The 11,596-nt window shown below is 42.3% G+C and overlaps 1 protein-coding gene across 2 annotated transcripts; it reads right to left on the reverse strand.

Annotated features, from left to right (window-relative positions):
• Positions 1–2,737: 2,737 nt before the first annotated feature.
• Positions 2,738–11,347, reverse strand: LOC103053992 (sulfotransferase 1A1-like). Of its 2 annotated transcripts, none has more exons than XM_088142779.1 (8): positions 11,195–11,347; positions 8,896–9,021; positions 8,503–8,600; positions 8,215–8,341; positions 7,658–7,752; positions 5,609–5,789; positions 4,129–4,263; positions 2,738–3,233 (listed from the first exon to the last, which is right to left on the reverse strand). In XM_088142779.1, the coding sequence occupies exons 1-7, from the start codon at positions 11,340–11,342 to the stop codon at positions 4,151–4,153; spliced, it is 888 nt and encodes a 295-aa protein (XP_087998905.1). In that variant the 5' UTR covers positions 11,343–11,347; the 3' UTR covers positions 2,738–3,233; positions 4,129–4,150. The 2 variants fall into 2 exon arrangements, with proteins under 2 accessions (XP_087998905.1, XP_087998904.1); XM_088142778.1 differs by having other exon boundaries at positions 2,738–3,700.
• Between the last annotated feature and the right edge of the window lie 249 nt (positions 11,348–11,596).

An 11,596-nucleotide genomic window follows, 5' to 3' on the forward strand; every position in this document is an offset into this window, starting at 1 on the left:
TTGAGTTGCTTTGCTTTGAGTTGTCCCCAAGGAACAAGTGCCCTGGGGGAATCAGGCATCTTTTCAATCAAGTCAGACTTGGCGGGTTATCATTACATATAAATTACATACAAAAGGAGTATGGATTAAGGAACATATAAGCCCTGAACCCTTCTGTTCCCCATCAGTTGCTCAGACACAGAATTTTACACGCTGTGGAACCTCTACACAACAGACGATACATGCAATGGAACATTTCCATAGTTATTTGTATCATTTGTTTAGGGACATGATTATGTAAATGATGGAAGTGATGTCATTTGCATCCATTTATATCACATGTGTAATGATGTCATCATGCAAATGGTATAAATCACCATGATGATGAAATTTGTGATAAGTGCATAATGATGTCATCACTCACATAACACAAAGTACCACAAGGATGTACCATCCAGTTTAACAACCAAGAATCACAGATGTCCCCTTCCTGCCCACTGGTTTGTTAAACTGAAATTTCATTCTTCTAAAAAAGTAAGAACACACTAGGATTGGAAGGCATTGTTGTTATGAGCACTTCAAAATCCTCTTGAGTGGTGGCACAATTCTGTGGCACGTGCTCATATTTGGCTTAACAATCCCAGATTACCCACCTGGAGCAAAGATGGGTAAACAATCTTGTCATTTGCCAGAGCTAACTGGTAGGAAGGAGAAAAATATTTCCAAATTGCTGAAGGAGACAGAAAGGTCTGAAAAGTCTTTGCCTTGACCAGGCTGTAGCTCTGCATTCTGGCTGTAATGAGTTTCTTCCAGGAATTTCTCCCCAAACTAGAAGCAAGGTGGCCTTTGGTTATATATGAATGTATTTATTATACTTTAAGTTTGACATTGATCAAAAAAAGGGGGAGGGGAAAAAACCTCACACAAACCTTCTACCCCTGGCCTTCTGAAGCCTTTGAAAGACCCAGGTGAGTTATCTTCCATCTAGCAGGATGATATGAGGGCTGTTGATGGTACCTCTTCTCCAGAGCTCAGCAGCCCTACCAGGTCGGACTCCTGTTTCTCACAAAGGCCAGCAAAGTGTGGGGGGAGCCCACAAATGGGAAGCAAGAGTGAGACATTCTCCCACTATACTGTACCATATGTAACGTCTCCTAGTATTACCTGATACTGGAGGTAATTTCATTTATTAGATCTACATACCCCTTTCCTTCAGGAACTCAAAGTGGCACACCTCGTGCTTCCTCCTCTCATTTTCCCCCATAACAACAGCCCTGTGAGAGAGGTGGGGAGACTCACTCATGAACTCTTGGGAGAACTCCTGACCTATATAATCCCTTTCACAAGGTAATTTGGGTCTCCCCTTGCAGATTGAAGAGTAAAGATTTTTTAATAAAATCTTTTTTTCCCTCTCCTTGAAGTCTGTAGATGGTTTTAAAATCTTCCAAATCAGGATTAACTAGGTAGAAATTCTTTTACGATCCAAATTCTCCCGTTTTATTGCTAAGCATGTGGCAGGAAGCGAGAGAGTAATTAAGGACACTTCCCATCCCAATTAGCAACTTTTATCCTTTGAGTGCTATACCGTGTAAGGTTTTTTTCTTTTTCCCCAGCTTGTTATAGAACCCAAAATGGAATTTGCCTTTTCCTCTTATGTCAGGCTATTCATCCATCTACCTGCTGTAACACCAAGATGCTTTTTCTGGTCTCACCACTAGATTGAACCTCATCTGTGTATATGTAAATTTAAGATAGTTTGCTTCAGTGGGTGTCACTTTGTAGTTCCTAACAATCAACCCTATTTCCCGTCTGTTTGCTTATCGTCTCAATTCAGAGAGATCCAAATGGAAAGAATAGAGAATTTCTTTCTTTCTTTCTTTCTTTCTTTCTTTCTTTCTTTCTTTCTTTCTTTCTTTCTTTCTTTCTTTCTTTCTTTCTTTCTTTCTTTCTTTCTCTTTCCTTCCTTCCTTCCTTCCTTCCTTCCTTCCTTCCTTCCTTCCTTCCTTCCTTCCTTCCTTCCTTCCTTCCTTCCTTCCTTCCTTCTCATTTTCATTCTTTTGAAACCAAAGGAATGTTAGGAAAGAAATGTAAGGGGGCTCAGGACTTTGTCTGTCCAGTCATCTGTCTGTCTGAAAATAGGGCAGAATTTGGTGTGATGAGAGAAGCCAGAAAAAATGAAGATTGAGTTGAAAGGCTGGATCTGACTGGGGGCTGCAGAGAAAAGAACCCTAGAAAATCCCTATGGGAGGGGCATTGGGGTGGGGCTCAGAATGCTGCCAAACGCTCCATTCTAAGCCTCCTCCCTCCTGGTCATGTGACTCAGAGTGGAACATACACAGCCCACACTGAGCTTATCACAAACACACTTACATGCAACACTGAGGCAGAGCTGGAAGAAAAATACATACACACACACCCCACACAAGAAAAAGCAAAGGCCTGTTATAGCTGCTGATGGTAAAGGAGTTCCAGAAACTGGAACTGCCAGTATAAATCACTGGGTGCCATTCACAATCATGGCTGTAAATACCTTAAATTGAAGTAATATAGGAACAAGTTCAAAAGTTCTGATGCATATGTTGTGAGACCTTATATCTAATATATAAATATATTCCTCCATTCATTCTGATGTGCTGCCTTCTGTTGTCTAACTCGATGGATCAGAATAGCTCTCTAACTTCATCATTGCTCAATTTATTCAGTTGTCCTGGCAATGGAGTTGTGTCAGGCCCAACCCAAGAACGATGAGGCAGTCCAGTCCAGTATAGTTCCTTTATTAGCTTATGCCCTAAATCTCACCAGACTAAGCCTATGCCAAAACAGCTAGTGGATATACCCCGCGAACCTCTACGGAGGGGCTAGCTCCAGCTTCTTCTTCTTCTTCTTCTTCTTCTTCTTCTTCTTCTTCTTCTTCTTCTTCTTCTTCTTCTTCTTCTTCTTCTTCTTCTTCTTCTTCTTCTTCTTCTTCTTCTTCTTCTTCTTCTTCTTCTTCTTCTTCTTCTTCTCACGGTCCTGCTGCAGGCTGAGAACGGGCTCTCCCTGTACCCTCTCCTGGAATGCACTCCTTCCCTCTGATAGCCTTGATCTTCCATTCCAGTATCCTCCTCGCACATGCCTTCCATTATAACCCCCCCCAAAGTCAGGCTCCCCCTCAGAGATCTCAGGGGAACTGGGTAGAAGTGGTAACGATGAAAGCACAGGTGTGCTGCTTCCCTCCGAGCACCTGGCAAGTCTTCCAGCTCAGGCGACTCCTCCTGCAAAACAGCTTAGAATCCGCCATGGATAATCTTCCTCTCCTCTTGCCCTGTTTGAGTTTCCGACTCTCCCAACTGCCTGTGACTCTCTGGATAGGAGCTCCAAAATGCCCTCTAAAGGCCCTGACAAAATTCTGATAGTTGTTGAGCACCGGGTCATTGGCTTCTATCATGGGGGTAGCCTATTTTGCAGCCAATCCCTTCAGCAAGCTTAACACAAAGGACACCTTTGTGGGGTCTGTATGGAACTCTGCAGGTCTGCCGTCCATGAATAACCCGCACCGTGCAAGGAAGGTTCTCAACTGGTCCACGTCCCCTCCATATTTCTCCGGCATGCTTCCAGACAGGAGTATCTGTCAGTGCCTCCTTAAAGAAACAGTGTCATTTCTTGGGCTCGCAACAGAGCTGTCTGATCCCCAGAAAATGAGACTGAGGAAAGGAGACACGGACAGGGTAGATCAATTGCTCTGGAGAAGGAACAGACATGCTGTTGGAGCTCTATCTGAGATATGCATTTTCCTGGGATAGTGCAACTAAAGACACAATTTCTTTAGGAGCTGCTGATAGGTGTGGCCTGCTCCAAAGCAGTTGCCCCACCCTGTCAGTGTCTCTCCCTCAACCACATTTTTGGAGATCATGTTTTCTGTTTGGATCCAAAGCACTGCACGTCCCTACTATACTATTCCCCATGCTGGCTGGGGAATTCTGGGAGTTGAAGTCCACACATCTGAACGCTGCCAAGGTTGAGGAACACTGATCTAGAGACTACCTTGCCAGTCCACCCACTGTCGGACACATCTTATCAACTAGGAGGTATATGCAGCGTACTGACTTATATTCATGGTACATTTATATAATAAATAGGCTATTTTAATGTGAGTGAAAGAATGCATACCTAAGGAGGGGAAAAAGAGCAATCATATCTCCGTTCGAAACTGCAGTGTAGTTCCTTTCATTTGCATCTTGTAATTCTCGTCGAAACGCTCATTTTGTGCCACTGTGAAATGGTTCTTCCAGTCACCAGCAACTCCTAAATTGAGGGAAAATAATAGCCAACATAACTATGGAGTGCTTGGTGCTCTCTGACCTTGGTTGTTTGCTTGCAGACATTTCGTTACCCAACTAGGGCACATTTTAAATATCGTTATGTTGCAATAGAAGAGAATATCTGTAGCTCAGGGTTGAACTGCGGAGTCCTTGCTTGCTTGCAGATGTTTTATTACCCAACTACTGTATATCACCTAGTTGGCTAATGAAACATCTGCAAGCAAACAGCCAAACTCAGAAAGCACCAAGGACTCCACAGCTCAACCCTGAGCTACAGATATTCGCTTCTATTGCAACGTATTTAAAACCGGATAAGGTAGAGTTGGGTCAGCAACATGGCATCCATACATATCAAAGCATCTGCTGGACCTTGAAAAGCCCCCCCTCCCCAAATAAAATAACTGAATTTTAAAAGATTGAAATGTTACTCAAGGCATCACCAAAATCTCTTGGTTGTCTCTCATGAGCTTTTGTGGGATTTTAGTAAGTTTGCATGGGATTTTTGTTGAACCCTTGTGAGATTTTTGCAGATGTGTATATGTATTTATAGTATGTATGCCTGGGGAATTATGTGATTATATAATGACATATTACCAGGAAAAGCTGATAATTTCTGAGCTTAACAACTGCCTAAAACTTGTGAAATATGATGGCTGGAACAGCGATGGGAGTCCCTCTTCTTTCTCTGATTTATTCTTTCTGTCTCCTTTGCAGTCAAGGCCACTGTCTTACACATAGCTGGAGGTGCGGTAAGGCCTGTTTCTCCAATCCAGTCCTTTCTTTTTTGCCTCTAACCTGAGTAGTAGACTCAGTAGTATACTACTACTAGTATAGTAGTATACTACTATACTATATGAATAGTAGTAGATTCAAGTCAAGTAGAGTTGAATAGGATGTGGAGTAAGCTCCTTATGAAGTGGTGACTATTGTAGGAATAAAAGAACTTTAAAAAATAAGCTTAGAACTCAGTGCATAAAATTGTCGTACCACCTGAAATTCCATCTTGCACCTTCTGGGGGTATGGACGCCCCAGGTTGGGAACCCCTGGCCTACAACAATAATATTACATCTCCATGCTACAATTATTGTTGACCTCTATCCCACCTTCCTCAAGTAGTTCAAGGTGGTATTAAGAGCAGAAAGCTTCACTTCAAATTCCATAATCCCTGACAGCACAGCCAATAGTCCTGATGGCTGGGAATTCAAATCTAACAGTTCCTGAGCATGTCAGGTTGGGGAAGGCAGCACTAGTATTTTATCTTCTTGTGAGCATTAGAGATACAACTCACCCTTCGTCCAGCTCCAGTTTGATTATTTGACAGGCTCACCTTTTCTCATGAAAGGAGAGATGGTGTGATCCATAACTGAAGTGGGAATGCTTCTGTAATTAGCCATCTGGTTCTCACTCATCGCTTTGAAGGAGGTATGGTGTGCAATCTTCTGGACAAGGTTGTCATCAGCTGGCCTCTCTAGGAATTCCATTATCTTCCGAATCTCCCGTTGTGGATCCTATGTACAAAGCAACAATCAACTACTGAAAGCCAGGAATTTTGGATTAGGAAGAGCAGTGTGGTCTATTGAGTTATTTTAAATGAATTAAAATATGCTGTCCTGTAGCAATTTGAAGGCTATTACCTATCTGGTGTCTAGCTGTAATCCAGTCCAGAATGCATCTTATTTCCTTATGATGTTTGCAGGTACACATATGTGCACATAATTTTTAGCCATGAATCTCCATGATGAGCCTGAATGATTTAATGCCACATGTAGCTGGCCAAATTTCAATCTGAAAACAAAACAGAGCTATCCCAAAATAAAGGAGTGGCTTCTGCATATTCAACTGACTTCCTGGATTTACAGAATTAATTAATTAATTAATTAATTAATTAATTATTAAATTTGTATGCCAGCCATCTCCCTTGATGGGTGACTCTGTGCGGCTATATAAATATAAATATAGATTTTAAAAAATATATACATACACACATAACTTCCCTGACAAGAACCCATGAGCTTCCAGGAACTACAGAATTCTGACGAATCAACTGAGAGAAGTCGGAGACACAGAAAGAAAGAGAGGGGAATCTGACAGGACCTCTAAGATCTTAAAGTAATTGTCTTGAAGGAGATAATTTGCACAGAGGAAGTGAGAAAAGAGACAAACATAAATTCTGGGATGGCTTTGATTTTGGTAAAGCAGGCCTATTGAAATTAGTGAAACAAGCCATGGTTCTTCATTTCCATGGGTCTACTCTGAGATATCTCTAAATCTAGATCCACTTCCAGGCCTATCTTTCTACAGATATGTAATTAGGAAGAGGACCTGAGAAATGCCATTCTGGACAAACACTAAGTAAAATAAATAAGTGGAAATAAAAGAAAATGAGATTGAATGGATGACAGCAGTTTTGCATCCTTGAGGGAAAGGAGTATTTTTTCTTTCCCACCTTTGGGTAGAAGAAAAGGATGTATACCAGGAGGTTCAAAAACCCTTCTCTCCAATTTATTAAGGAAATAGTTACAGTTGGGATCTTCAAAGATATGGGAGGGACAGCTGTGGGGGCATCTGGAGGGGACAGATGGAGTTCTAGGTTATCCCACCCCACAACAGCCACTTAGTGAATGGAAAAGTTCCCCCATATCATCTGTTTATGCGAGCACCCACAAAAGGTTCTCAAAGCTCCAGACTATCTCTCCCCAGAAGGAGACTGGTAGAAGGAATGCCTTTTTCCCTTCTCATTCTCCACAATGAGACATGATCTACAGTTCAGCAATAAAGTACCCAGGTTTGGGGATGGCAATCAACTCAAGCCTGACTCCTCTTCCAGAAGAGAAGAAATGGGGGTAAGGATTCAGTATTGTTTTCTTCCTCATATAATCCTCTCCCTACAAGGCTCTTTTTCCAAACTAGCTGAGCATAATTGGAATTGTTGTCCAAATACCTAGAAGGCATCAGCATGAGGAAGGCTGCCATAGGTGCTGGGGTATAGTTTGCAACATTTTGTGATCACCCTGCACTTGTATCTTTGATTACTGAATGTTGAAAATATATGTTTTCTACTGTCAACTTCATCTCCTACTCATAGGCTTTCAGAAGCACCTGATTCAGGCCTGGTAAAATTAGAAAGCTGGACTAAGGAATCTGTTGAAGCAGCTGGGAATTTTTGGTCCTGGAGATGCTACAAAAGTCCCCTCCTATTCTTAGCTGACAGTTGGCCATTTGGGGGTTAATGGAACTTTAGGTGGTTAAGACTTAGATTGGCAGAACAGGAGGAGGTCTACATCCTGTATCTAATTCTTAATCTGAAGAGGAGAAGTGAACAGTCGTGTATCACAAAATAACAACATTAGTAAGAAGGGAGCAGAAAGACTCTTGCCTCTTTCATATCTTCATAGAAGAGGTACAGAATCCTGTATTTCTTCCTTATGTCCCACCAGCCTTTGACGTGATCATACCAGGATCCAAAAGACACTGAGGAGACAGAATGGTTGTGAATGATGGGAATTTTAGTGCAACAACACGGAGAAAGCTACAGTTTCTTTACTACTTACTTTGGTTCAGTCATCAGGAGTATGTATCAGGGCTAGAGACTCTAGCAGAACGTGGTAGTCAAACCTTATACAAAGAGCCATATGTTACATGAATCTATCTGTCCATCAAAAGGAATGGGTAACAAGAGGAAGAAGGCCCAGATCTGACCCTCCCATTCACAGAACTTCAAGCTGGGAAACATGTCACTAGTTCCAAGAGTTTCTACAAGACTTCAAGCATCTTCCCCTAAATGGTGCCCTGAGAAGTCTTAACCCATCCACCCCCATGATTTGCTCTGCTGGCTGCAGGTAACAGGATCAAGTGCACCCATCTTGACGTTATCATACTGAGGAGGGCTAATATCCAGGCTCAATGCCTTGGAAGGGTTTACTATCCACTTACCATTTCCATCCATAAACTTCTCCAGAAATTCCTCCCATGTTCCAGGCTCTGGGTGCACTTTTGCCATTTTGTAGAAATAATAAAATGAGACAGCCACATCTTTGGCATTTCTGGCCACATAGATAATCTGTTGAGTGGCAAACAAGAATGCTAATTAAGCTGATCTGTATAATCTATTTCATTTCTGAAGACAAAGTGTGAAAGGACATATAGACGGCCTTTCCCCATTACGTTCACGCATTCAATTCTTCTTCATGCATTATTGGTCACATCTCTCTTTTTTCTCACCTTGCAGTTCTTTTCCCAAAAGGATTTGGGGAGCATTTGGACAGGGAGGTGGGTTTTAATTAGACATGGACGGGGTGCTTTCTTGAGCAGTTCAATGCCTGGAAGGGGAAAAAGAATCACTGAAGAGAAGTTTCCCATTCTCCCTCCATCGTTAGCCTATCCAAGCCAGATGTATTCTGGATGAATTAGCCTGCAGATCCCCTAATCCTCAACGAGCATTAGGAAAAGCTACCAGAGATGTCTGCAGGCAAATCTCCCATATTATATGGTTTGCATTCCCCCCATCTCCACAGCTGGCATTTCCATTCCACCTAATACAACTAGACTTGCTCCTCCACCCCTCCCCCACCTCCCAAATAGTTATCTAGAGGGGAGGACTCTATGATGTTTTACCTGTAGGGACATCAGGTACAGCAAATTCCAAGAAAGGAACTCTCATGTAGATGGGTTCAACGCTGCATTTTTCCAGATTGCCTTCTTTGTAGATCATGTCTAAAATCTCACTGACCCAAGTGGTTCCTGAAAGCGCATAATAAGGTTGGGTGTGTTGAACCAAGACCATATTACAAGAAGAAAACTCATTGCCTAAAACGAAACAGGGTTTTGGCTACATAAGTGTACTTACTGAGGGTCTTTTCCCTGCTCAACACTTCATTCTTGTATTGTCAGAAAACTATATTGGAGTGAAATTATTTTGCTCTAGGGCCTAATAAGCAGTAGGAGGATATTTTTATCAACCTAAAATGGCCAATAAGTGCCTCTGTGATCCCACCCTTTAGTGATCACCTGGCTTCACTTCCAGTGGTGAAGCAAAATAGATTTTTTTGGTACCACAGACAAACACGGCTCTCTTCCTACAGTATCCACCATGGAGGCAAATGAGTTGAAACAAAGGAATAGAGGAGGATAGAGATCAGTAACAGGCATAGCAAACTTCATATGATTCAGTTTTCTTTCAAGTCAAGGATGGCAGACAGCCCTTCAAGTCAGCAGAGGGGAAAAAAAGCTTATTATGATCTTCAAAACTAGAGCTTGCCATATTCCAGCTTTGTGAGGCTGGAAGAGAAAATATTCAGATTCCATTAGCTTAAATAAGGAGAAAACATGTGTCCACTTTCCATCTCATGACAAGGACATTAAGATAACCGGTGCACCCCATTTAATGTTCGAGGAAAGGTTTTATGGCTTTAAACATCCTGTTTAACTTATTAGGGAGGCTGTTGTAGTTTAAACGAATTAGACAATTGTGTTTAGATCTGGCTGTTCCGCCTTGCATCTGTCCTTACTACAGCCCAGGGCAGTGTTTCTCAACCTTGGCATCTTTCAGATGTGCGGACTCGAACTCCCAGAATTCCTCAGCCAGCCTAGGGAATTCTGGGAGTTGGAGTGCACACATCGGAAAGCTGCCAAGGTTGAGAAACACTGCCCTAGCGTAACCTTGGCTGCTTGCTCTACCAATTTTCTGGCCGTATGCATGAACAGAAGAAAAGTCTAAAAACCAAGATTTTCCTTGGGGTGAAGAAGGGGTAACGCCGATAAGGCTGGGGAAATATTCTTCTGATGAGTTTCCTGAGCTGTAAACAAAGTGACCCATAAAAGTGCCAACTGTGACAGGAGTATGTTTGCAAAATGAAAAATGCCTTTGGAAAATCCAGTTTTCAGTGGAGGAATTGAGGATGGGGAAGAGAACAGGAGGAGTGTTCATCTGACTAGGGCGGTCTGTTTTTCTGTGCAAGTCATGCACAAAAGCAGTTCTCCTCCTCGTAGAAATGTGTTTCGTGCGCCATGCAGAGGAAAGAAACTTGGAAGGGAGGGGAACAAGTAGGCAGGGTGGAAATGCATACGCCCTGTTCCTCCCTTCCTCACACACACTTAAAAGGGCAGCCTCCAGTGGCCTTTAACCTGGTTTGCTTATCAAATGAGGGTTCTGTTAACAAAAGTTTGGCAGTTGTTCAGCAGTCGTGCTGTGAATTCTTTTCTGCTGATTAAAGTTACTGGATCTGGGCCACCATCAGATGTCAGCAAAGAGATTCAGAAAGCTCTAAACCTTTGCTGACACATAGTGGTCATCCAGAGTTTTAGTACTAGATCCGGTAACTCTAGCAGTCAAGGGAAGCTGGCGTACCAAACTCTGCCTGTGAGTTTTCCCATCACCAGATTTGGGTGTTGAGTCTCCAAAGGAACTGCACAATGGGAGCAAAATTTTGATGCCCTTTCCTTCACAATATACCATGTCTTTGCAGGAAGATATGTTAAAATATGTTATTCCTCTTTTTTGCATGTGTATTCAGGCTACACTTTTGCAAAAATTGTTGCTCAGTGTGTTTTAAGTGACAGATGAACTTACCTTCATAATATATCATAAAATATGTTAGTTTTATTCGTATACTACTTTTATATTAAATTGCAGGTCACCTATGCTGAATGCAGTTAGATCTGACCAAGAGTAAATAATGTCAAGGAGATTTATAGTGTAAGAATTTAAAGGAAAAACATTAACAAGAAAACTGGACGCTAATCTATGAATATTTGCAGATAAGGTTTTCATTGTTCGATTTCAAGCTGCCTGGAATGTATTGTTTCATGTGTTGATAGAAAAAAAGGAGAAATAGAGACTTGGAAATCATCCACACACGAATGCCCAGAACTTCTACTCTCTGTTTATAAAAATGCAATCAGAGGCATCACTCACCACACTTGGGGTATGTGGAGATCAGCAGGTCATCTGGATGTGCTTGGAATGCCTCCACTTCGTCATAGATTTCCGCGAAATACTTTATCAGGGGGACCCCCTTAACAGAGATCAATGGAGGGCGTGCCACTTCTTGGTCGGGCTTCATCCTGGCTGAGAAACGATGAAAGGGGAGGATGGCGTTCTGAGGAAACGGAACTCCCTTCACCCAGAGTCAAGAGGGTTGCTGCCCAACCCAGCAGCTATCCGGGATTCAGAGCCTGCAGGAGTGACAGCTCATAGTAGCACCAGCAAACATTTGGGAACATCTGACATCTAGAGATAGTCTTATCACCCAAGACATGGGACTGAACTGTCAGCGGAGGAGATGGATAGTAAGGAAGAAATGAAGAAGGAACATAA

This window comes from Python bivittatus, unplaced genomic scaffold (genome assembly GCF_059951505.1).
Source record: "Python bivittatus isolate LINGU-HERP-01145 unplaced genomic scaffold, Pbiv_v1 ctg000440_np1212, whole genome shotgun sequence".
Classification (NCBI taxonomy): domain Eukaryota; kingdom Metazoa; phylum Chordata; class Lepidosauria; order Squamata; family Pythonidae; genus Python; species Python bivittatus.

Excerpts from the sequence above, each read along its gene's own strand:
- LOC103053992 (XM_088142779.1), bottom strand. The coding sequence starts at position 11,342 with ATGAAGCCCGACCAAGAAGTGGCACGCCCTCCATTGATCTCTGTTAAG. Across the intron at positions 8,342-8,502 it reads TTTGGGAAAAGAACTGCAAG|ATTATCTATGTGGCCAGAAA; the intron begins GTGAGAAAAAAG and ends GCCACTCAACAG. Across the intron at positions 5,790-7,657 it reads TCTATGAAGATATGAAAGAG|GATCCACAACGGGAGATTCG; the intron begins GCAAGAGTCTTT and ends CTTTGTACATAG.